The sequence below is a fragment of the Lonchura striata genome, chromosome 12 (genome assembly GCF_050655825.1).
Source record: "Lonchura striata isolate lonStrDom1 chromosome 12, ASM5065582v1, whole genome shotgun sequence".
Classification (NCBI taxonomy): Eukaryota; Metazoa; Chordata; class Aves; order Passeriformes; family Estrildidae; genus Lonchura; species Lonchura striata.
In genome coordinates this window covers 19,060,793-19,088,358 of record NC_140714.1, presented here as the reverse complement: position 1 = coordinate 19,088,358, position 27,566 = coordinate 19,060,793, and the positions used below count along the sequence as shown (strand labels likewise).

General features: G+C 39.4%; 1 protein-coding gene across 3 annotated transcripts in view; it reads right to left on the bottom strand.

Annotated features, from left to right (window-relative positions):
• ATG7 (autophagy related 7) overlaps positions 1-27,566 on the bottom strand; it is an 83,142-nt gene that overhangs the window by 31,272 nt on the left and 24,304 nt on the right. For all 3 annotated transcript variants that reach the window (XM_085590761.1, XM_077786052.2, XM_085590762.1), the window contains exon 18: positions 18,468-18,590. In XM_085590761.1, coding sequence (XP_085446887.1) covers positions 18,468-18,590 — 123 coding nt within the window. The remainder of the gene's footprint in view (positions 1-18,467; positions 18,591-27,566) is intronic.

Below are 27,566 nucleotides of genomic sequence, written 5' to 3'. Positions count from 1 at the left end.
TTCTAACCTAAAAAAATCAAAGACCTGAGGAGATTTATGACAAATCAAACTGCCCTTTTATCCCTGTCACAAAGCACAGATTTTGGTTCAAAAACCCAGTTATTATGGGAAAAAAATCCCACTTCCACAGCACAGCACAAAACACTGGCAGATTTAGAGCCCTTCAACATCTTATTAGCAGAAATTGTTGCCTTTCAAGTCTGTTTTCTCCTCACCCTCAGCAGCTCTCAGGAGATGCTAGCAGGTATAAACATGCTTGCTTTTAATTACAGAACTGAATTACTGCTGTAACTGATTCTCAGCTCCAGCAAATTATAATCAAGTGCCCATTGTGCATAACAATCATTTAATGGCCGACAAACCATAATAAAGAAAGCTTTAATGAAGAAAGCTGGAAAGCTGCCCAAATTTTATGGCAGCACACTCCAAAAGAAAGAGTTACAATCTGTATTTAAGATTAAGAGAGCCTTTTAATCCAGATGGCCAGAATTAAATAAGGCAGTACAGGGAAATTTTCATCAAAAGCTAGTGCAACATGAAAGTCCCAAAATTCCCCCAGTAAACCACGACTAATTATTTCAAACAGAGGCTGCACGTTCATTTTGTATTGGGAAGAACTTAGAGGGAAATACAATGTGAAGATGTTGCTTTCTCTGTGGTAATTCACTTTACCCACTAGCTTTTCTATCATAAAAGAAAGCAGCAAGAAATCTCTGCAGGCAGAACTGTTGGGACAGTTAAATAATAATAATAATAATAAAAAAAAAAGTTAGAAGTTTAATTAAATTAATTAATTAAATTAAAATTAAAGTTAAATGTAATTAAAATTAAAGTTAAAAGTTAAAAAATAAAATTAAGGCATTCACAAAATAAATGACAAATTCTTTCAGATTTTCAGCTTTAAGATACAGCTGAGTAAAACTGAAGTAGTTGGAACTGAAATTTGAAAAGATCTTTAGTTTCAGGATTGTGTTGTTAATTAATAAATGACACCCAAGTTTCACCCAAGTTTGCTCCCCTCTGCTTTAGTTCTCTTGGAAGTGATCAGCACTGCTCAGAAGATGTTGCTTTCTCTGTGATAATTCACTTTACCCACTAGCTTTTCTATCATAAAAGAAAGCAGCAAGAAATCTCTGCAGGCAGAACTGCTGGGACAGTTGAATAATAAAGTTTTCAAGGAATTCGAAAAATAAATGACAAGTTATTTCAAATTTGCAGCTTTAAGATACAGCTAACTAAAACTGAATCTTTCCAGTTGTTCTTAAAAAGTACAAATACCAATTTTTTAGTAGAGCAATAAAGCAGCAAGAGGCTCTGCTTTTCAATGCCTCTTTTGGCTGCTGGGGGTTTTGCAGAAACCCCAGCGTGGAGAGGTACACAAAGAAGTTGATTGCTCAGCTCCCCTACAAGAAAAACATTTGTCTTTTGCAAAGAGTTTTTATGTTGATGAAATAAAACCTCTGTGAAATTCATCAATGAATTAAAAATCAGAGAGTCCTGCCAAGTTTGAACTTGCACAAAAACACCCAAGCCAAGCCCATTTTGGACACCTACTTCTCCTTGCTCTGATGCTTACATCCATTTCTTTGATCTGTTCGCTGAGGCCAGGCTGGTGCTGAACTCATAAATCACTTTGTCACAGTCAGAAATACTGATTCAGACAGAGAACTAAGGGACTCTGTTGAGAGTGGGCAAATCCCAGGGAATTTTGTTGCTCCACAGCATCCTGCTCCCTCCCTGAGCAGCTCTGCTCGCTGATGCTCTGGAGAAGTGAGAAGTGTTCTGCTTTCTGACACAGGGACTTTCTGCTCCTGCAGTGTTGGAAGGAGATCTCGGCATCTTTGATTTGTATTTTTTTCTGTTTCATGATTTTCTGACAGCAGCAAGCTTTGCAAGGCTGCCAGGCTGCCTCCAGGAGGAAGGAGTGATAGGATTTGATCACTGATGGCACTGCTGTCCGTATTTATATTTTCTGTTATTTATGTGCACACACTTCAGTTCTCTCTGCTCCCAAACACACACCAAGGGCTGCTGCAAGCACAAGAACTGCCACTTAATCTGTTTTTTTCTGTAAAAAACAGCAACTTTTCTACCTCATGGATTACAGAAGTTGAGGATATTTGCTGAGAACGTAAGTGACACGCACAGAGGTTTGACAAAAAGGAAAATAAGACCCAAACATCTGAAACCCCTGGTTCATCCTGGCTGTACAACAAATTTCATTTTCTAAATATTATCATTTTCACTCTGAGCTCTCTCAGAGTGAACAACGTATTATTGACATGACTCAAAATCAGAAAAAATCCTGCAGCAACTGAGCACGAGCTGAATCACAAACTGTGCTGCTGGTGGCACCAGCACCTCCTGGATTATCTGCAGATGGAGCAGTGAAGAGTAAATCCTGTCCAAAAGCAACAGTGATGGAACTGCTGCTCCCTGTGGGACAAGGAGCAACCCAGGATTGTTCAGTCCCCCTTATCCCGATTTTTCCAACAAGCCTCTTGTGCAATGGCAGGGTTTGTGCTGCTGTGGGCACGAACCGGGCACTGGTTCCTGTGCCAGGAAAATCAGAACTGCCACTCACAAGGGTTTGCACACAGGAAAAGGCAAATCCAGTGGGGCTGGGGCTGTGGGCAACTATTCAGCAAGAACAGCCCTGAAAGGAGAAAAATCAAACAAAAGAAAAATCACATGTGAAATGTATTAACGGGAGGAAGATCTGGTTGAGGGGAAGAGATCAGAATTGCCAAAACAAGATGCAAAAAGAAGTTGAGAGCAGCTGGCCTGAACTATCCCATCTCTTCCTGCAGGACTCATGGAAATCAGTGAAGTGTCAGAGGCAGGACTGGGTCTGCACTTGGGAATTGGCTCCTGCTCCAAAGCTCTGCTCTCTGCTGTACAAGGGAATTCTTAGGATAACTCAGTTAAAAATTACAACATACCATACGGAAATAAACACTGGAGAACAAATAATTATAAAATAGCCATTAAAATGCACCCCCAAATCCATGTATTGTTTATTTGTGGAATGCCTGCAATTGTTTTTTTAAGGGAGTCATAAAAATTCCTCACTCAACAGGAGTCCATTCATGAGGGCAATGAATTTCCAGAAAATCCAATTTTTTATACAGCTCAAGAGAAATATTTTTGGATACAAACTTAAAAAAAATAGTGCTTTTAAACTAATAGCCTTATTCCTTAGAATGAACAAAGACTTGTCTGCAATGTAAACAACAAAAATAAAATTAAAAGAAAGGAAGACCACAAGTCTTGCAACCTAAACACAATACCCATTGTCTGGACTTCCCTATTTCCATGAAGAACATCTGATTTTCATTTTGGATTAGAACATTCTGCTAAAATTACTAATGTACTGGGATAAAACTTAATTTAAAATTTCCAGATGAACAACTTCAGCTAGGCTCTGATGGCTGCTCCATAAGTGAGAATTCCCATTTAAACTCGGAACAACAATTCAAATCCAATATCGAATCCTTGCTGCAATAAGTTTTGATGATCTCAGAGAGAAGAGCAGAAAAAAAAGCCCCACATAAAACTCAGATCCACTGGCAGCTTTTGCCACTGCCTAGCCAGGGAAAGCTTGGCTCATGGCCTGATATGTTTGTAATTCCAAGAACTTCCAGTATTTCTCTGTGAAGAGTTACTCAGTTGCCAGGGATAAAAATGTGACTTTCAATGTGCTGGAGTTGATGGTGAGAACAAGGATGACAAACTTCTCCATGATTTTCACTTCCCTGCCTTTTCTGCTCAATAAAAAGCTATGGAGAAACCTGAGCTGGACAAAATATGGGAACAGAAAGGGGCTCCTTCTCATTTTAGTTTGTGTCAGTGGGGTGAAAACAAATTTGGGAACTGTTGGTGATCTCAGCACGCTCTGGTTCATAATAAAAACACACAAAACCCAAGGGCCCACAGCAGCTTTGCTACAAAAGCTGGAATACAAGAGATTAGCCCAGCTCCACTCTTCCCATGGAATTGGGGTGAAATAACAGCAAAGCCTCCAGTGAAAAGTTCAGAAGAAAAAAATGAAAAATCCTGACAGAAAAAATAGGGGCAGAACAGATGGACTCAGTCTTGTCTGAATGGGGGCACACATCTCATTTTAGCAATGGAAATACAGTATTAAAAAAATAATAAAAAAAAGGTATCTGAGGCCATCAGTATCCTGTGGACAGCCTTAAATGTCCAAGAAATTACATTAGGTACAGGCATGAAGAAGATAGAGGAAAAACAAGATCCAAAAAAGCATTTTTTTAAATATAAATGTTAGGACTTAAGTGTAACTTTTGATGTTTAATTGTCAATGTGGAGGTAACAGGCCTTGGCAAGAGCTGTGGATTGGAATAATTCCCCAGGCACACAGGGCTGAGGGAGGCTGCTGACAAGGGGCAATGGGCTGAAGGAATATTTCCCAAAAATGCCTGGTAAATTACACCTGATACTCAACAGGCAGGAAAAACAGGTACTGACAATTTCTTATTGCTCAACGGGGATGCAAATATCAGAAGGTGCATGTTTGTACAAGAAGAATGGAAAATCAACTAGAATATTAAACTGACTTTATGGGGAGAACAGAATAAATGCTAGGCAAGGCAGTCACCTCACTAAAGGAACAAACAGAATAAAACACAGAACCTGAGCCTAACCTTAAATCCAGCCTTTGTACAGAAGAAATTTAAATATTTAAATGCAAACAAACAAACAAAAGTATAAAAATTAAGTATAAATCAGTGAACAACACTACAGTATTACTGATGTAATTCATTTGTCCAGTAGCTGTTTAAAATGGAAGTGTTTGCAAGCATAAATTGAATAAATGCTGCATTACTCAACCAGATTATTGTGAAAGAGGAGAAAGACTGAAGAAAAATTATGAGGTTTTTTTAACATGACAAGGCTCAGGAAAAGTGCAGGAAAGGGCCAGTAATAAGCAGCATTTTTTATAACACTCTGCTAAAAACCCAAGTCCATTATTGAAAAGTAAATTGTTTAGAAGAATTCCTATATCAGCTTACAAATACCATTAGAACAAAAGAATACAGAAATAACAGGAAGCTGCAAGTGTTGATTCTGAGAGTTTACCATGAAATAACTTGGAGTAAGTCTGCAAATCTGGAAGATGACAAGATGAACATTTCTGTTTAAAATCCAACATCCAGAGGATGCAAAGGAGACATTCAAAACCAATGCAAGCAGGTGTGAACCAAACAGAAATTATGGAGCACAGAGAACATGGGAGCAGAAGTGTTGGGATGCAGGGAAATCCAAAGCAGGCAAGCAATGGGATTGGAGTCAGTGAATGAGACAGGAGAATTTCATCACTAAACTCACAGCAATGATACATTTTGGAGACCTATGGCAAAACTGAGAAAATGTTAAAAATAACAGGAAGGGAAGAAGGTTTAAACCAAACTCTGTTGGATGGGGCTGGAGCACTTCATAGTAAACTGGGAGAGCACAATAGGAGGATGGGAGGTTTTGAATGCTTAACAGAAAACATTTGTGGCCCATGAATGAAATAGCTCCAGCTCCCAGCAACAATGACAAAATTGTCACAGCAAAAGGGAAACCAGGAAAGTACTTAATAGCAAAAATAATACCAGTGGTTTGCATAGCAGTAACATCTGTGACTATGTCAATATAAGCACAATAAAGAATGAGAACTGTCTTCATTCAGCTTTAAAAATACCTTTGGGTGGGATACAGAGAGAAAAATGAGCTGAGGGCTTGCAGGGCTAGAGAAATCCCAGCTGTTGGGTTTTGTGGACTAACAGATTTTTTTCTAATTGCCACTAATTTATAATCTGGGCAAGAAATTATTTCCATTCTTTTCTTCTGCCCTCCAACTCTTTGACATCCAGAACAAACAGATTTTTGCTTTTGAAGATTTTGATTCTGTGATGCCTCTCATAGCATGAAATGAGAAATCCTAAATTAAAATATTCCAGTGCCACTTGGCCAATGGGGTCTGCAAGCCAACACTCCAGCCCAGGACAGCCTTTCCACACAGCTGGCTCTGAGGTGTGCTCCTGCAGACCAGGAGTGATCTCTGCAGGATCAGAAATTATCTTTGCAGGACCAGGAGTGATCTCTGCAGGATCAGAAATTATCTCTGCAGGACCAGGAACGATCCCTGCAGGACCAGCAATGATCCCTGCAGGATGAGGAATGATCTCTGCAGGACCAGGAACAATCCCTGCAGGACCAGGAGTGATCTCTGCAGGACCAGGAATGATCTCTGTAGGACCAGGAGTGATCCCTGCAGGACCAGGAACGATCCCTGCAGGACCAGGAGTGATCTCTGTAGGACCAGGAACAATCCCTGCAGGACCAGGAGTGATCTCTGCAGGACCAGCAATGATCCCTGCAGGATGAGGAATGATCCCAGCAGGACCAGGAACAATCCCTGCAGGACCAGGAGTGATCTCTGCAGGACCAGGAACGATCCCTGCAGGACCAGCAATGATCCCTGCAGGATGAGGAATGATCCCAGCAGGACCAGGAACAATCCCTGCAGGACCAGGAGTGATCTCTGCAGGACCAGCAATGATTCTCTGTGCTTCCCCAGCTGTTTCCTGGGAATAGGAGTGGCCTGGTGAATCCCACATGGCTCACACCACACGGTGAATGGGACTCCTGAAAACCCCTCACTTGGTTTTTCATTTGGCTTCTCTGTAAACCCTATAACCCCAATGTGCTCCCAGAGCTCACCCAGTTCCTGCAAATCCTCTGGAATGTGTCCAGCCTGTCACCCCAGCAAAGCACAACATGCACCTGGATTCCTTTGTGCTCTCTGTCTGCTGTACCTGCCCTGGGAGCTGCTCCACAGCCCCCAGAGAGATATTTCAAAAAGTACAGAAGACAACAGATATGAAAAATTATAGGTTTTACTCTGCAGGGCAATGATTTATTGATGCTGAGAGCTTAATTTAGTAATCAGACACTATCTGAAGAGAAAAAAAAAACCCACTCGGCCACGGAACAGTTAGATGAGGAAGCTGTTCCAGCTTTTGATGTAGTTTTGTCCCAAATTCAAAGACTGGGGAAGAAGTTATCCAATTTACTGAAATCCAATCTCATACTGAATTTCACCTAGGGCTGTACCTCAAAGCAGAAGGGACTTAGTCATATTTTTACATAACTAAATTCCTGAGTCACATTACAGAGGGGATAGTCAAAGGCAGCTGAAGAACAACTTCTGCCATTACATATTTTCTCTTTATAGTATTGCTTGTAAGGGATTAATGTTGTAAGACTTATTTCAAAATTGAAAAGCCTTTCATCATTGATTACGGCTCATTTCTCATTCAGACTCACATGAATTCCCACAGCACTAATTCTGCAGCATGGTATCAAGAGCAAATGATGACTGCTGAGCTAATTCTAAGAAAGCAATAAATAATTTGCAATTAATCATCTGTTAAAGCAATAATCCTTTTGAAACATCTCTGCAGTACTGCAGACTGCACAGGAAGGAAGGAATGCAGCTGTCTAGAGAGCATTTCTGGATCTCCCAGCACTCTCTGAGCTGGGTTAGGGAAGCAATGTCAAAATGCTGCCAGTTTTATCCAGCTGAGATTAATGAAATGATGCAGTGGATGCGAGATGCACTGAACTCCTAGGTCACACAGAAAAGGGCCCTTGCAGCAGCCCAGCACACTGCAGAGCTCTTTCACATCTGCATTTCCCCTCTAATGGCACCACCCGTGACCAAGTCTTGCAGGAAAAAAAGGTAATTCCAGCCCTTTGTTTCTAAAGCCATGATTCCCCATTTCCTCTTGCTTTGCCCAGCCCCACATGACCCTTGGGGTCTCTCAGCCTTGCTCCCAGCTCTGCAGATCCCCACTGCTCCCAGGATGTTTGATCCCAGAGATCCAGCCCATCCCCAGCAGCTCAGGCCATTTCCCCCCCCACAAGCTCAGGAGTTACAAGTCATTTCAGAAATATGATCTTGATCACATCAACTCCGCTGCACCTCACTGCACTCATTAAGCTTCATTTCTCTGTGCAAAAGCTGGGTTTATTCCTTTCTGTAAATTATCCAGTGATCTGGAGGCCTAAAGAATGCTCCCATAAAATTCATCAGTGGCTCAGTGTCAGTTCAAAGCTGTCAAACCTGCTGATGCATTTCAGCAGCATTTACTGTGCTTCATTAATTCTAGATCTCAATGTTTTCAACAAAATAATGAAGTTATATATAACTCCAAGCAGCAGCACCAATAAATCCTTCAAGCCTTTGGCAACTCCTTTAATCCAAAGTAATCATGTTTCCTTGTATAACAAGTCTTGTGATGTCTGTAATAGCATCTCACTATAGTAACAACAGCCTTCATGTTATAGCTCTCTGCATGCCTCAAGTATTAATCAGTTCCCAGATTTAAATATGAAATTAGAGAACTCTTGATACTCTTCCTGAAACAGATATGCTAATCAGAGCCCTCCCTTCCTCCCAAATTTAAAAAAAAAGTCCAATAAAGATCAGGCCTGTGGAGTTGTTGATGCTGGAGTTAAAGATTGCAGCTTGCTGGTTATTGCTGTGCTCCATTACCTCATCCCTTCACATTAAAATAACAATCCCAAACAGCCAGTCTATTCTATAGACAGTTTTCTCTGCCACAAGCTCTTTTTCTTGGCTTTTAAACTGAAGAATGAGAAATAAAATCTCACCAGAAGGTAGGATTGCAGACTTTGTGCTAGAACTGGGAATATAATTTGCTTTCAAATGCAGAGGACACAACCACCAAAACATTTATTCTTCAATTTAGAAACTTCTTAATGAAAGCTACATTCTTCTATTTCATAAGAAATAGAGTAAGATAAGAAATAAGAAGAACCTAAATACTAGCAATTTTCCAAATACACTGACTTTTCTCTAGTATTGTCCTGAAAACTCCTGCAGTATCCTCCAGCAGCTGTTACCTAAAGGGATGTTAGCACTGACCAACCTTGCTTGAATTTAACCTCACTTAGCAGAAAACTTTGTGACCTTCATGCCTCAACTTCACTAAAATGATATTTAACAGCATTACTTCCTTTTCCCAAATCTCCCATAACCATCTCTCATTTCCACTGTACAAAAAGAAAAGTCACAGTCTGCTCCTTGAACTTTATCAATATGTTTGGCTATAATCAAGATTTTACTTTGTTGAGCAATCCAAACATAATCTGCAGGCATAGATCTACAAATTAAACCATATTAAATTGCATATTAAATGCATTCAACAATTTGATCCAAACACTAAAATATAGATTAAATCTAGAAAGCAGAAGTATTAAATGCAAAGAAGTTTTAGGGGCTGGAAATAACATCTTATTTTGCATTTGCATCTTCTTTGCTTGCTACCCTTTTCAGATCTAGAAAGAAATGAAATCCAGCCTCAGTTTCATGACTGCCTGTCCCTGAAAAGACGCCCAAGGTATCAGAATTTCTTGGATATGAAACTATTGCCTGTGGAGGAAGAGATGAAAGGAGTTTTAGTGCCTGAGTTACTCTTGCAGAAAGGTGAGCACAGCAATCCCAGGTACAGCACCAGCAGTGTTTTCATAGGCACCATGTGTGGCAAAGGCAGATCCAGAGATTAGCACACATAAATCACTCACCCAGGGAGAAAAAAAAAAGCCTCCTGGATTGCCAGCTAAGACAACTAACCCAAAATGCATGTTTTCACAAGGGCTATTCAAAGAAATAGCATGAGTGGGGAGAATGAGTCATGGGCCAGCAAGCTTCACACACTGCAGCTCCTCAGAGTGAGAAGACAAAGGGAATTAGGATTTAATTTTTTTTTTAAATAACCAAGAAGCATTAGCAAAACCAGCTGCTGCACTGTAATATTTCTAAACAGCTTTGTTATGCCTTCATAGTTTCTTCCAGTAGGAGTTTTCTCTTTCTGACTTGCACTGGGTTTGCTGTTGTTGGCACACAGTCTCAGTAGACATTAGACAAATAAACTTTTCAACAACATAAAGACTTTTAAAGCTGTATCTCTTAACCCCTATCCCCTTGAGAGGCTGGAAAGTGGTTGCTTAATTCTTTACAGGTTTACTTGTGCCTCCCTTCTCTATTTCTATGACTGATTTTCTTTAGTTCCCAAAAAATAAATAAGCCTCTAAGCAGTTATCTCCACCTAAATCACAGTTTGTATCTATTTCCTAGCAATGGATTTTTTGTATTTGTTGACAAACCTATTGGATTTCACACTCGATTTGCAGGAGATTAAATTCATTGCCTGGTGGGCTTGAGTCAGTACTTCACAATTGCAGTTTATTTTGTATATAACAAGTACTTCAACAGAACTCTCATTTTCAGATGACAAAGTACTGATGTACTTGCACACGTAGAGTTTTTCTCCAAATTTATTTCCATAATCTCACAGCTTTAAGGTCATTCTAACTAGACCAGTTTTATTGTTTACTTTTGTTTTAACTGGAGCAGAGTCAATTCACCTCTTGTCTTAGACAGTCCTGTGCCATTAAATGGCCATTTTGCAATATTTTACACTGCAGTAACCAGACAACATCTGCACATGCACCTTCCTGCACAGAGATGGCAGCAGAACTGCTACACACAGACTTCAAATCACAAATCAGCTCTGGGAGCTGATCCTAATCACACTGTAGCCATGAATTTCCTTCCTACCAGGGCTTGCAGCTCAGCCTCACTTTTTAAAAGTTCTGTTATAAGATTGGCAGGTCTAGATTTTCTGTTTATCAAAACCACTCCTATTTATTCAGTAAAATGGCATTATTTTAAGGTTGCTGTGTAACAATTAAATGACTAAAAATCATCACCACACCTGTAGGATAACAAAAAGTTTTCCTGTATATGAAAATAACAACAAACTCAGTAACTCACAAGCAGCTTTTGCTTTATGAAATATCACATGTAGGAAAAGCTTTGGTGTCCCAGACTCAACGCTACAAAATGCAATAGCTCAGCACTAATTTGAAGCACATTATTTAATACCTAGAGTGGGTTTTTTAAAGGTTAACAGACCAAGAAAACAGAAACTCATCCTAAAACTTTTTTAAAAATGTTTTAAATTATCTCCAAACTTAAAAGTGAGACACTTTTCTCTTGGCTAATTTTTTGTTACATGTATAACAACACAGACTTGTTTGATGTCTCTTCATGAGGTCAGACACAACTTTAATTTACAATTTACAAGATTTAACTTTCCAACTATTTTGACCTTAAATTAACTAAGAGAAGTCACTGCTAAGGAAAAATTATCACTGAAGAGATAAGAGAGAACCAATCCTTATCTTCTCAAGCACAAAGTGGCTCATCTTGGAATCAAAGCTGGGTTTTAACTACAGAATTGGTCATTAATTTTTATCACTCCTAAGATATCAGGTGGTTTCTCCAGGACTCCAGCCAATTCCATAAAAACAACTATACTGCATGGCATATTTCAGCTGGAAGCCAGGTTTTAAATGTGCTCCAAAAAAGTGCTGGAAAAAGGAAACTTCAGGAGAACCTGAACTACGCTGAGGGAAAGGAAACACCAGCACTTTGCAGAGATGTTCATTAAAGTGCAAACACCAGGAAAATATTCAAATAGAAAGAGAGCCCAGGCCAGTAAGAGCTAGGTTAATATTCATTTTAAAGGCTCTCAAATCTGCCTGTTTTATAAATTAGTGTCAACCCAAACTCAGTACCAACATGGATGCAAATCTTGAAACACTCACTCTGGCAAAATTATTTCATGGTTCACAAAGGAAGAAACCCTGAGCCATGGTGAAAATTTCAGCTGAGAAGTTGTTCACAAACAGTTTTCCATATGAGATTTCCAAATAGGAGCATAAAATTGATGTTCTGTTCTTAAAATTTGTGGTGCTTAATTTCCTCTGTGACTTAGCAACTGCTGGCATTGAAGAGAGGCTGTGCTAAACCCACAGGATTTTCCAGCAGCTCTTCATATTTCAATTGACTTTATTTATTACCATTTCCTATATTCCTATATATCTCCTATATCCCACCTATATTTACAGGAAAATCAGTCCCAAAGTTGAAAAGAAGCCACTGCTGCTTGTGCAGAGAGGTTTTGGGGTGTGAAGCAGCTGGTGGCAATAACAGGCACCAATGCACTTGGGAGGTGTGATAATTGCCTGCATGGGCTCACCCTGACAGAAATGACTCCAGAGAAGTCCAGGAGATGTTTCCAGAGGAAATCTGGACTGTCAGGAGGAGGCAAACACAGTTAATAATGAAAATACTCTGGTGGACAACATTTCACAGGCTGCAGGGTGACCAGAGCACATTGATTCCTAATGAAGTAACTTCATTAACACTTGAGGGGGTGCTGAGGCAGCCCTGCCCCAAGACATGCACAGCACCTCTGGGTGAGGCTGCAACAGCTGGTGTTCATTGAGATCTGGCACTGATTTGGCTAGCAGCAAACCTTCCTCTTTTTTAAAATTTTATTTGATTTGAACAAACACTCATATGCACTTGGACTGAGATGCACATTGTAGAATTTATGGTCTTAATTAGAATTAAAAAAGTTCATCAGTGTGTTTGTCTGTGTTGTGTAATTTCTTATTCTTCACATGAGAATAACAGAAAGCACCCTGGACAGTCTATTCATTCTTCTTTGTGACAAAGTATATTGGAATGGAAGAGATTTAATCCCTGAATTATATTATTTCTCCTTTACTGGAGATTTTTCCTTCAAAAGAAGAGGAGTTGAGAGACTTTGAAACTCTTTTTAGAAGAGAACTGCTTCTCCAAAATGAAGATTTTATGGCTTCAGTCTAGCAGTTCCCTTCAAATTTTTGGAGTGCTGTGCTCATCATTATCTAAAATTACTCTAAAATCTTCAATAAAGTACAATTTAACATCCTTTACCACCAGAGCACAAATCAGAACATTACTTCTTCAGCCCCAGTACTCCTGGTTTAGGAGGGAATTCAAAGGAGGCATGAAGAAGAGCAATGCACCCCTGCAGCTGGAGCTGGATTCTTATGGAAAGAGGAAAGGCCAGAGCCCCCTTGGGAGAGAAGGGCTGATATTGATCACCTGCACTGATCAATGCAGCTCACCAAGAGGAAAAGCAGCCAGCAATTATTGTCTGCAGAAGCTTCATGAAGAAGAATGCACATTAATGCTGCTGCAGGTTTTGTCCAGGTTCTTCTTGCAGTCTCTTCCCCTCACATAAAAAGTGATGAGATAATAGATTTAGTCCTATCAGCACTTTCCATTTTATACTTCAGGAGACTGACTGCAAAATTTTACATAGAGATTTAAAGTCTATCAATGTTTTGACACTAAGACAGCAATTTAGTTAAAAAAAATGACCCTTAATTGTAAATTAAAGTTGTGCCTGACCTCATGAAGAGACATCAAAAAATAACCCTATGAAAAAAAATATACAGCAACAAAACCTGTTGCTAACAAAAATGCCATTATTCCATTTCTTTCAGTGGGTTTTTTCCCCATATATTTGTTATTTCAAACAAAAATGATAACTGGATACCAAGCAACTGTCTTTCCCTCAAACAAAAATAAATGTGTGCACAAGCCCCTCCCTGCCCTGAAGGGACAAACACACATTTATTCAGATATCTCATGAAACAGGAGTATTTGGGCACATCACTCTGACGTGACTCCCAGGAAGGTAATTTGAATATAATTAATGATAATAATTGAAATTATCATTGAAGGCATCAAGGGAAAGGCAAGAAGCTCATGTTTTGGTAGCAAACAGAGGCACCACTTTACAAGTATTTCCAAATCCTTCCAAAAGCAGCAAAAGGCACCAGCAGAAAAAAAAAAAATTACCATTGTTCAAAGAGCCAAGAAACATTACTTGATAAATGAAGAAAAATGATGACACTAATTGACATCATGAGAAAACTCAAAAAGAAAAAAACAACCCACCTCCTGAAAGAAAACAAATTAATCTCTTAATCTCTTAAGAAAGAAATTCCAGGGCAGGCCTGAATCTGTCAAAGTTAATTTCTCCAGAAATGCACCAGATTAAAAACATGAAGGAAAACAAAAAAGCTCACAGTCACAGAAATGACTCTAATATTAATTTTGGGCTACCCATCAGTAATGGTTTCTTTAGGAAGTTTTCATAACACCAAATAAAATCAAATTCTGAATAATACTTGGCTAACAGAGAAGAATTGCCAAGTTACAGAATTTACTGTTACAATATTGTTGTAGCTGGGTTTTTCTGTTTTGGTTTTTTATTTTTTTGGCTCTTCATATGTTATTGTTTCAGCATCAAATACACTGCATAATATAATGCAGAATCAGAAACAAGCAGGATATTTTTAATAGAAAAGCACACTGGAAATTCTGAATTTTCTTCCAAATTAGGACAAGCACAAAGTTCCTTTTTAACACCAGCTGCTTATTCTACAGCTAAGCCTTGTTCCTTGAGAAATGACTGAAAAATGGTCAAAAAATGGTCACAAACCTGAAATAAGTGCAGAAATTATAAAATTGGGTAGTCTGTATTTTCTCTGAGCATTTTACTACCATGAATACTCTTTTTTTTCCATTAATTAGAATTGTTTGGGATACAGTAAACCAGCACAGAAAAGGTATTTTGGAAATGCCAAACAGGTCTCATTCACTGGCTACAAGAACATGCCACAGAAACTACAGATACCTCACTTTTTGTGAGAGACAGAAACTTGAAATACAACATTACTGAAGTAAAATAACACAGACATAATGACCTGCTGGCACCATACCTGACCTTTAAATTCACATTCAAATATAGGAACTCTGCTACAGATTTGATTTTTTGTTCCAAAGCTCTTTATGACCCTCTTGGATTCCAACTTCTACCCCTTCTTGTTTTTGAATCAGAAAACCAAGTGAAAATTGTATTTCTGGTGTGTGTTTTGTCATCTTCTTTCATCCTGATGAAAGCAGGAAGTGCAGTAAAGCATCCAAGTAATTCAGGAATTGAAATGCAAAGTAAGAAAAGTATACTTACACTTGTGTCTTATTCCAGAGAGAAAGGAGAATTACAGAGAGAAGTGAGTTGAGCATATCAGCAAAGCTGTTATTCAGGAGGAGAAAACCTTAGCTTGAATTAGAAATTTTAGAGGAAAAGCATCTTTACATCTGTACAGAGGAACCCTTTGCAGGGTTAATCTGGAACAAAGCAGCTGGGTTTAGGGATGCATTGCTGTGGAACAGTCCTGGGCAGCCCAGCCAAGCTGTGCCCTGGAAATTATTCACTTTTCTGCCTCCAGTTCCACAGCTCCAGCCCTGAGTAACAACCCAAGGATGCTCAGGCTGCCTCTGTTTTAAGCCCAGCCATTAAAGTCGACTGCAGGGCGAGCAAGGGCCAAGTTTAACATCTGAGCTTTGCAGAGAGGAGCCCCAGGGGTGTGGAGATCAGAAATTCTGTTTCCATCAGCTGGGGCAGCTCCCCAGAATGAACTGCATCCAGAGTGCTGCAAGGGAGCTCCTCCCAGCCTGCTGCCCATGCTGCACAAAAATATCAAACTGGGGGAAACAACCCCAAAATGTTCCACAGAATCTAAATTAAAGCCAGATGTGGAAGGAGCAGACGCCTGAAGTGCACTGTCAGCTCAAGACAGGATAGGAAAGCTTCCTGGTGTTTTTATTAATTGTCACGCTAAGGAAGTCGTGGAAAATATTTATGATTTAAGAAATAGGTGTTCTGTTGACTAAAAATCCTGCAATTCATGTCAACTTTAAACCTGTTCAAACCTCAATTTTAAACATGTTTTGTTAAAATGTATTAAATGTTTAAGTTAATTAAGTTTTAAATGTATTAAAACTTTAAACATATTTAAATGTATTATTGTATTTATATGTAAAATGTATTTATATGTATAAAATGTAAACATATTATGGTCAACAGCACAGCCCGGGAATAGGAATTAAATAGTGCAAGTAAAGAAAGATTTGCACTAAGTGAAAGGTCTCCCATATCTCACTGCAAATTGTGTTCCTTAAATCTAGGCAAACATACTCGGTGCTAATAATGTGGGGGGAGTTTTCATGGAAATTCAGACTATCCAAAAATGTTGTATTTAACATTCACTCCCTACAGAACATTGCTTATCCAGATTCTTTTTTAGGCAAACTCAAAACTTAGAAAGATTTTCTCATTAAAGCACTGTTACACACACATCATGAAAGCAACAAAGCATTTAGGTGAATTAAAAATAAAAAATATTTTTAAAGATTTGAAATGTAAAAGCAGCACAACACTTTTTCTGACCACAACCACAACAAAACGCTCTTGGCAAAATGTTCAGTGAAATGCTCTGAATGAATGCACATTTTAACAGAGAACCTTTTAAAAATAAGCACAAGATTGAGTAGTTCCCTTATCAGATGCAGGTTTATTAGTGAAATAGCGGGGATTTATATATGGAATTACAACCCAATTATGATGTTACTGGGTAAATAAAAGGTTGGATGACATCTAACCTTACAAGTCTGTTTTCTTTATAGGTCTGGACTAGCACTGGATAGATTTTACTAGACAGGAGGAAAGGAAAATCTGCAGTTACCAGAAGCCATTTTATGGTCTCCAAATGCATCAATAATTCACAAAATCACTCTGAGGAGTTTGAGTGGTGAAAAGTAGATAATTTCTCACCAGAAAAATGAAACATTCCCATCTCAAACCAGACCATCCCCACCTGGTGAAACCTCTCAGTGCTTTTGCTGCAGCCTTTAGAGTGTATTGAGAATATCTCGGATCAAAGCAGCACCAACCTCAGCAAATCCAATGGCTCCATTTTAGGGAACACATTCTGCCAAGAGCAGCTCCAAAGCAGCCAGAAACCCAAAACAATCATTCTGCAGAGCTCCCAGTGTCCAGCTGCAGCGTGGGAAAAAGGAGCTCGAAATACAAGAGAAAAGGGGCTCAAGACAGGGGAGTAATTCTGCAGAAAAGATATTAAAGGAGAGTAATTCTGCAGAAAAGATATTAAAAGCACTCTCTTGTGCACCTAAAAAATTTATGAATTGCCCCAGATGATGAACTGAGAGACTTGTGGAGAGGCACAAAACAACCTCTTTGTCTTTCAGAGCCAAAATGTAATGTTTTTCAGTGGCAAAATGTAACAAAGAACTGGTTTTTAATCCAAAGCAAGCAGGGGTGCTCCAGAATCTCCACAAATAATCTGCCTGTCAGCCCTTGCCATTCAGAAACACAGATTCACCAAGACTGCTCAACTGGTTAACTGCTGAAAGAGATGAATTTTCCCAAAAATGCAGCAATCCTACAGGGAAGAATCAAGCCAGCTCCCTGGTTTTATGGCAATTAACCTAATTCGAAAGCATGAGCTCTGCAAATACTTTGTATGTCAGATTTTCCACCTCTGAGCAGTGATTTCACTGCATAAACCACACTGAAGTACCCCAGGATTTTTGAAAGGACACAAATTCTGGGTTTTAAGCAAAACTTTGAACTTCAGTAAGTTGCAGTAAACTCCACCAGACTCTATTTTGTAGAGAATATCTAAAACCTCACTAACAAACACCTATTCTGAAGCTGCAAAAGGGATTTATGGATTAATAACTGCTAAATAATACATTACTAATTTTAATTGTTTTTACATTTTACGTTAGCAACCTAGACACTGCAAGTCAGGCCTGGCAATCAGACTTTAATTATTGCTGCTGTTAATGAGCAGCACGTGTTAAAGGGTGCTTGTTTTCCCTTCTGGGATCCCTCTCATATATACATATATATATTTAAATTTTTTCTAGGTATGACCATGCTGACTTCAGAATGCATTAGGCATTTCACAGTTCATGTTTCCAGCATCTGCTACAATTATTTTTCAAAGGTTAAACATGAGGCAGAGAGCAAAGTCATCGTTATCCACCCAAAACTTTATTAAGAAACACTGCTGAGCCCTTTCCAGCTGAAAAAACAGCCCCAGCACTTGCACAGGCTGCAGGGACTGCAAAGCCACTGCTTCAGAAGCATCCCTGAGATACAGCTGTGCCAAAATTCAGTGATGATGCACAAGGGTAGAGATATTGGCAGGGCAAGGAAGGAATGCAAATCACTGTTAAATATAATATTAGGAGACACCTGTTTGATTTTTTATGGAACACAGCATCACAGCTCAGTACTGAGTTATCACCTGTGCTGCTGTCCATGAGATCAACCACACCCTCAAGTTTCTGCCCAAATTCCATTTTTTGTCACTGGGCAGGTAAACAGCATTTCCCCCCCCATATTAGAATCCACCAAGCAGGGTAAATACATTTTAATTCACATAAAATTGCAATTGATTTCCTCACAGCACATAACCCAAGTCACCTGCTTCCTTTGAAAGTAATATTTAAAGACTCAGATACAGAAAGTTACAATTAATTTAAGAGAATGCCTAAATCATTGTGTCAATCATTCTGTAAATGAAATACCACTGCTTAATTCTATCATTTGATCACATGATTAATTAACGTTCAAATTTTATTTGCTTACCTCAGCAGCCTGTGTCTCCTGGTGTAATAAAGTCAGACCTGTCAAATCTTCCAAGAAGGAATGTGAAGAATTAAAAACCTTAGCTAGGAAATTAAACCCTTCTCGTTCATACTGCTCAAGGACCTGCCAAATAAACAAACAGAGAAGTATTTCAAATATAATACCCATAATCTGATTCTCATATTTGGCTCACAAAATAAAAGCAGAATCTGAACACTCAGAAAATGACTGGATACCACAAATGGGTAAAAATGACAGAGAACAGAACAAGAACAGAACAATCATTTTCCCCAACTCCATTTCTACAGTGAGGAAAGGTGGAAGCAAGAGAGAAGAGCAGTGGGGTTTAAGATTTCCTGCTTTAAATGCATTTTTAAGCTTATAACACAAGGCAGATGACAGGGCGAGAAGGAGAACTCGGCTGCACAGCCATGAAAGGAGCATTTGAGTGCCACAAAACACAGTCAAAGCCTGTTCCATCTATCAGTGCAGGGGAAGAGCCATGCTGGGACACCTGAGCAAATTCCCCGAGTAGGTGTCCAAGCCCAACATCCCCCCAGCCTCCAGAGATTCGTGGCTCTGAGGCTCTTGGATCCTTCTCTATTTTTCTGCTTTAATTTTCCCAGCTTATTTCTTATTTGGGCAATCTTACAGGCTCCTACAAGAACTGTGAGGTTTGGTTTCTGCTCCTCTCGAGCCCTGACCATGAAGAATTTTATTTCAGCTTTAGGGAAGGGGTTGCCAGGCTGATTTCAAGCCAGTGAGATACAGATTGAGGGTAGAGAAGATAAATATCCAACGTGACCCCAATCCTACAGGCTTTATAACAGCAAGCAGGCAGGAAATGGAAGGAGCTTGTGCCTGAGCAATCCCAGGATCCATCGTTTCCTTATTTCTGTTCCAAGTTCTGATCATTCCATCCCTTGCTCTCAGATGAAGCAGCTGAGCTTGATTCATTCCAAGCAGCTTTTCCTGCAGAACCTCAAGGAGCAGAGCAGGATTTATGCAGGGAGCTCAAAGCCACAGACATTTAATTAGAAAGGAGCAGAATGTGACAGGGAAGGATCACCAGGATCCAGAAGAGGCAGGATTTTCACAGGAATAGAAATACTCCTATCAGAATTCATCAGATCACAGCTACTCTCAGCAACCTCACTCCTCCCTAGTTTAACAATTCCTAATGGTCTCAAACACCCATTTCATTGATAAAACTGTGGGAATTTGCCCAACCCAACATTCTTCAGCAAAACACATCCTGTGAGCTTTTACACTGACTCCTACAGGAATTCAGGCTCATTAAATACCATATTTATGTTTAGCTGACAGGATTCTAAGTTAACTAATAAAAATAGACTGGTATCCTCACTCAGCTGTTCATGCAAAACTATCTAATGCATAATTAGGTACCAAAAAACACAAACAGAAACAACTGAAACAAAACTATGAAAAGGAAGACAGGTATATAAAAGGAGATTACCAAACATTTGGCACCTTTCTAACCACACTTATTCTTCTAAAATAAACAAAATCAGCACTTCACATTCTCTTCCTTAATCTACAGAAATTTTTCTTTATATGTTAAAGATTTATTTTGCTATAGGGGTTTGCATGTGTACAATGACTGATAATCATGAATTAAAAATGAAAAAGGGATTTAAAAAAAATTATTGGGAGCATTTCTTTGTATTTTTCTTGAGTTTTTTATTCCTGAGATAAATGAAATAATACGAACATTCACAATGCACTACAGAGAACTGAACAACTTCAGCATTTCTTTGGAGATGTGTCCTTTCAATATTATCCACTAAATATGGTGGGATTGCACTGTGGATTTACACAATTCTGGGCTTCAAAATCCCACTACAACAACCCAAGTGCAGCAGTCTCTTGCCCAGTTTCCAACCCTGGAGTGTTCACAGCCCTGCCTTTGGGAATTCCTGACCTTGGCAGGGTTTTTTCCCACCCTTTTTTCCCCCAAGGTTTTTGGAGGAACCACAACCCAGATTTTTGGTGCTGCAGGACAGATCAGAGTTCATGGCCCACTGAAACCATCCCCAGCCTGGCCCAGTGAACCTCTGCCTTATTTTAAATTATTACAGCACCTCAGAGAAACACAGGGACAACAACACTGAGATATTTTGGTCTCTTCCCAGGGGCAAAACTTATTAAAAGATGTAAATCACCTCGGGCTGTGCAAATATTATGAGCAGAGCAGGGAATTGAGAGCAACCTTTCTATATACAGCTCATCCATCAAGCAGCCCTTAAACCTGGCTGGGTTTGTTATTCAGCAAACTCTGCTTTGATCCTGGCTCCCAAAAACTGGGATTTGAGCCTGGAGTGAGAATTTCCAGGTGCTGCTCCCTCAGTCAGTGCAGGAATCCAGAGTGCCAGGGTGCTGAGCAGGAGGTGCCCTGGTTTATCTCAGGGATGGGCAGACCTTGCCAGCCCCTGCCAGGAATTCTTGAGCTCACCCTGGCACCCAAAGTGGCCAGCACTGCCTGGGCACGGAGCACCTGGCACAGCTTTCCCTAAATCCAAGGGCCCTCTGTGCTGCCAGCAGTGTGGAAAATGCCAAGAAGTCTCTCATTAAGTGCCTTTTCAAGTACTACTATAAATAAAAATTAAAAATGAATATTTTCATAAATATAAATAAATCACAACAAATTAAAATAAATATATAAATGTAAATATAAATATATAAATATAAAAATTTATATAAATTTATAAATATATTTATATATATTTATATTTATAAATATATTTATATATACATATTTATATTAATAATTATATTTATATATAAATATAAATATATAAATATATAAATTAAAATAAATATATAAATATATAAATATATAAATATATATAAACAATATAGAATATAATTATAAATTATTATATAAAGTTTAGTCAGAATTATTAACATTAATATAGATATTATTAAAATTAACTAAAATATTAATAAGGTCATAGATCCAGGAGTTGCAGGTACATTATTTTTAGATTTTTTTGTACTGGTACATTAATATGACTAAATCTATTGCTATGGAAAGACAGCAGTATCTTTGTTACCTCCCTGTGTGGCAGAGACTTTCCATAGTGCCACAATGGCAAAGTCAGGTTTGGATGACAAATCTGACCATACACACAGGATCTTAAAAACCTAAAGCACAACAATAAAGAACATTTTTTCCCCTAGCAGCAAGCACAGAAGCCTGAAAAGCTGTATTAAAAAGTGTACTTGCTGATTATAATGACTTGCTTTTTACAAAGAGGACAGCCTGCTGAATGGAAGTATTTGTTAAGTAGTTTTAAATCCAGAATTCCAGGCACACGAGCCAATAAATGTCATATCAGAAAGGCAAAAAAACACCTGCAGCAGCACATTTGCCCCTGAGCAGGTACCACTGAAGAAGACATCCACTATAACAAAAACCTTTTAATATTGGCAGTGACTGGGATAACATTTTGTCACCCTCAGGGACTTTATTTCCCAACTGAGATGATGAAAACTTCCCAGTACCACAAAAAGGAGGAATTCCATGAAGCTGCCCACATCTGACCTTTCCTCCCCAAATTCAGTAGCAGCTTTTCTCTGATAAAGGGAACAGGGCACAGATTTGTTCAGCAGTCACTGAGAAGAAAAAGAATGAGGCAAAATAATCTCAGATTGCTGTGCCAGGAGACCACCCAGGGAGTAATCACACAGGAATAAAACCAGTCTGAACAACAAATAAGACACACAAAATAACTCTAAAAAATGTTTCCAGATTTAATAAGTGACCAATTTGTTGTTGCATGGAAAGGAAATTTTCTCCTGTTTAATCATGTCCAGCAGAGCCCAAAGGCCCAAGGCTGGCATGAATTTACTTTTGCATTTCTGAACAATTCTCATCCCTGGTCCCGCTGAGATCCTCCCAAGGAACAGCTCTACAGGAGCAAAATACTTGAGAAATGCTACAATTTGTGTGATTCTTGATCTCCAACCAGTTACTACTATCTGACCACAGGTGTACAAAATCCCACCTGAACTTTTCCAGGGAATAAACCCAGTCCTTCAGTGATGTGTCACTATGCAGCAAGTCATTTTCCAGGCAGGAAAAAAAAAAAATATAAAAGCACAGCAAAGAAACAGAAATGCAAAATTCTTGCACCCAGCCTGGCAAGCTGCAGCAGGAAGGATTTCTTAAAGAACTCTTATCTTTTCCTCACCTGCAGGTCACTTTTCAGAGCTTAGGAGAGCTGGAAATCACCAATTCCTTCTGGATTTCATGGCTGCTACAAACACTGCCAGGAGAACCCACATTTTCCCACCACCCTCTCCTGACATGCTGATGCCACAACCTTGATTTCAGCCTCTACTTCACAGAGCCAGAGCTCCAGAACTGGTTTATTTATTTATTTATTTTTACACAATGGCATTTTAATAGAACAAATCAAGCTGTGGATGCACACCATCCCAACAGGACCAAATCCATGGATTGCCAAAGCTTTCTGAGTAAATGATACCCAGGAACCCATTTAATGAGCAATCTTTTTCTTCTGGCCTGTTTACTGAAGTTAAAAAAACCCCAAATCTCATGGCAGAAGGAAAAAAATACAGGCTTGGAGTAAAAAGACTTGCTTTGAAATGAGAAACAGATGTGCAGCCTTGGTGTTATATTCTTTTTAACAGCATTCTGCAAAAAGTCCTCTCAATTGCTGGGTACAAAGACATTCAGAGAGAGAAGCTGGCTCCAGGATTGCTTTATAGCAGAAAAGTTAATATCTGCTTAAGCAAAAACACAAAAAACAAGCTCCTAACCCGAAGAGACTGACTACTGATGCAAAATTGGCTCGTTTTATTTCTGTCACATCAATTTCAAACTTTTTTACTAGTATTTACATTTGGTTTTTTTTTTTTTTTTTCCCTCCTTTTCAAAGTAGGTTGCATCTGCAGAGCTTGAACCACTGCTGTTTACTTTCCAGGAAAAATAAAACATGGAGTGAATGCTACCAGCTGGATTATTTACACTAAAGATTTCTGGGTAACTTACCCCAAAACAAGTCCCTGGATTATTTACACTAAATAAGATTTATTGGTAACTTACCCCCAAAACAAGTTCCTGGATTTAAACACTCCCTTCCCTTAAAGGGGACAGGTACTTCACTAAACATTTCAGAATCACAAAATATCTCAATATTCACGGCTGTGTTTAGAAATTGGACAGGCCTGGATATATTTTTATGTGCTGTTAACTCCCTGCTTATCACAGGCCATGCAGCAAGGATAGAAAATTACTGTTCACCTGCTGAAAAGACATTTGGAAAGTAAGACAGATGTGAAAAAGCCTTGCCAGTTCCACTCTTCAAAATTCAATGTATCTGCTGTTAAAACAGCAATTTAATGTAAGTTTTATGCTGTGAAGAATCCTCCCAAATGAGAACAAGCTGAGCCACTGGGTTAATATTCAAAATTTCACTACACAACCCATAATTCTGGTTTCCTTAAAAAAATCCTCATTCCCTCTTGCCTTTTCACAAAGTTCTCAACTTTTATTGCCATCTGATCCTAAAAAGTTGTCAAGAAAAGCCTAATAAGGTGATGCTGTAATACAGCTGTGAACAGGGAGGCAATAAAATTGCACTTTTGTGAGGATCATGGAATGATTTTTTCAGGGCCTCAGTTCACGGGTTTGGAACAGGAAAGTCTGACAATATTACATGAAAAAAGATAATACTCCAAAAATTACCTCAAATGAAATTACCTAAAACTCGTGCATTCACTCATGATTAAGTCTGAAGAACAAAGATCTGCAGAAAGCTGTGCTCCAGGTGTGCACTGAACAAGGCCATGCTGCAAACACTGGAAATTTAGAAAGCACGAGACAAAAATGGCATAATTTTGGGCTCGTGTCCAAATCATGAAATCACCCTCTGCATACACACACTTTTCCTTCCCATCATCAGCATTAAAAATGAAAGTAAACCAGAATAAAACCTTAACTAATCCAAGTATAATGTGCTGAAAAATCATTTAAGGTAGAGATTGTTGTTTTAATTCAGGGTAGGAGAGGAGTGATACAAATGATCTTTGCCTGTTGCTATTTCCTACCCTGATTTTGAATTGCACTGGGCAGAAAATGGAGAATTAACTCACTGAAGAATCAGCTCTGAAAGGTTTCAACAGGGATTTTTTTAGCCTGAGATTTTTCAGATCCTTTTAAATAATGCAAAGGAAGAAAGGAGAGTTTCTCAGAAATTTAAGAAATGACAGTTTAAGCATGGCCTTATGAACATTTAGTTCCTGGGAGATGCATGCATTGTTTTCTGGAATAATCTTGATGTGCTTCATCAAGTAGCCATTTTCTCTGATAAGAATATTTGACAGATAAAACTGCAGAATTTTGATTTTAGCTGCTCTTTCCTTTCTTAAATATTTCTCACAATTTATTTCAACTGTAACAGCATCCCCAGATTCCAGCCAGTTAAAGGAAGTTTCATTGCACAGCACACCAGCTGAAAGTATTCCCTGCCTGAAAACAAAGAGTATACAGATATGAAAGGAAACAGAAGGACCAAGAGAAAAATCAACATCTCATTTCAGAGAGCGAAAAAGAGGCACAGAAGGGGTTTTTGGTAGCCAGCACCAAAAGATCCTGTGTCCTGACCTCCCTGAGCACGTGGGTACCACCCTTCAGTCCCCTCCCTGCTCACTCCAGGTTTTCCACAGGATGGATGTTTACAGCTTGGATATTTACAACTTCATTTATCCCCACTCTGCTTCCTGTCGAGCATTTCTGCTGCTGAGCTCATCAGCAGTCTCAGCATGCTTGGCTCCAGCTCCTTCTGGCATCAGTCATCCTCTGCTGCACAGGGAGGCAGAAATCCCTGATCCTTCCCAGCCCCATCCCATGGGAAGGACAATCTGGGACTGGATCTTGGCTTAGACATGCACAGGGACAGGAACCTAATGCCCTTTTTTGAAGGAGCAGCATCTACTGTCTCCAGAGAACCCCCAAAGCTGGGAGAGAAGTGAGGGCACTCTCAACATGAAAAGAAATTTTTGTTCTCCCAGAAAAGCAACAGCCTGATGCTGGATGATGCTTTGGCTGCCTGCACAAAATGTGGGTTTGCCAAAGGCAGGAGTGACCCAGCTCTGCAAGGCTGGCTGGAGGCACCAGCAGCCAGCAATGCCTGGGTATTGCCCAGGTGTGGGAACAAAAAATGTCCCTCAGACATTTTTGGATGTTCTGGGTCCAGGTCAGAAGCATCTGAGACCCTGGCAGGCAGCTGCAAACAGCTGTGATTTTGGGTTTGAACCATGGAACGATTTACCAACCTTGCAGGAAGAACAAGAAGTCACAAAAGTTTAGATGTTATAGTAGAAGTAGTCACAAAGCAAAGGGAAGAATTTTTGAGTGCTGTACAGGGGGGTTTTGGTTTTCTACATGGGCGTCAGAGGTTTTAAGATGGATTTGGGATTTGGGCCTGCCCTGTCCTCCCTCTTTCTCCTTCCTTGCCTCCATGTTCTTGGTGATGTTGGCACTCACAGATTGGTTTAGAGTAGAAAAACACCGTTTAATACAGGTAACAGGCATTGGGGAAAAACTGCAACCATGTAACACGTAATGTACCATATAAAAGATAGAAAAGCACCATTTAATATAGGTAACAGGCATTGGGAAAAACTGCAACCATGTCACACGTAATGTACCATATAAAAGATAGAAAAGCACCATTTAATATAGGTAATAGGCATTGGGGAAAAACTGTAACCATGTAACACATAATGTACCATATAAAAGATAGAAAATCACCATTTAATACAGGTAATAGACATTGGGGAAAAACTGTAACCATGTAACACGTAATGTCCCATATAAAAGACAGCAGCAGCCCTGGCGGGGAGAGAAGAAGCAGTCGGGGTCAGAGAGGATGTCAGGGTGTGTGTGTGCCTCTGCCTGAGCTGTGAGCAAACCACAGCAGCCCCAGAAGAAAATCTTTTAGATAACTTGCAATAAACAACCATGAGACCAAACAACAGAGACTGCTGATCCTTTCTCTGGAAGCTCGGGTTGGAGGAGAGACTTTTCCAGCACACGGAGCCACCCCTGACCTAGGGTGAGCTCTGGCACCCAGGAAATGAATTTCTTCCAGGCAGCCCTCCCCTGGCAGCAGCACTTCAGCGAGGAGGCAGATCTGGCACCCACTGAGCACCCACTGCTGCCACTGCCTCGGGCACAGCCTGCAGCTGCTCAGAGCTCCCCAAAACCACAGCTGGAAAATCCATGTTCTGTGGACTATTCCAGAGCAAAGGGGTTTAGAGTCTGGATGTGCTGCAATACCTATGGAAACAGCACTGGAGGAGCAACAGCGTTTTCTTCCAAATCGTATTTACCAGATTTCATCGATTTCTGCTGTTTTACCATCTCTTAAAATTGAATTCCCTCCCCTCTTCCAATTTCAAACAAAACAATTTGTTCAGACATCTATATGAGGACATCTGTATCTGCACTGTGGAAAAATTGAAAAAAAGTCAAACTTAGCTTAAATTGTTCAAAAATATTTGTAAGCAAAGATCAGCTTCCCCCTAAAGCAAAGCTGATGGTTAGTTAAGCTGAAGAAAACGGACAGCAGGGTAGACAGACACCTGTCAAAGACTGCAATGAGAATGCAGGAAAACATCTGAAAAACGAGTACAATAATTAAAGTAGAAAAGATAATTAAATTAGAAACAACTTACATAATTTATAATATTGTGTCTCCATGAATATGCACTGAATCCTTGGAATAACTGAATAACTTGGGAATAATAATAACTGAATAACTAATAATAACTGAATAACTTCTCAATAATCTAGGAATAGAAAGCACTAGTCTGCAAACATGCAAAAATCTTATGGAAGGAAAAAAAGAACAACTACAAATTGCTCATATCCAGCAAAATAAACAACTGATCTTTTGAGTTTCAGGTGGGATCTTACAGAATGAGGTATGGAATTGATGGTGGGATGAACACCACCATCATCATCATCATCACCCCAGCACCACATATTGAATATTCCTGAATTTGAATCCAGTTCAGTGTTCTCCAAGTTGGTTTTTGCAGTTCTTG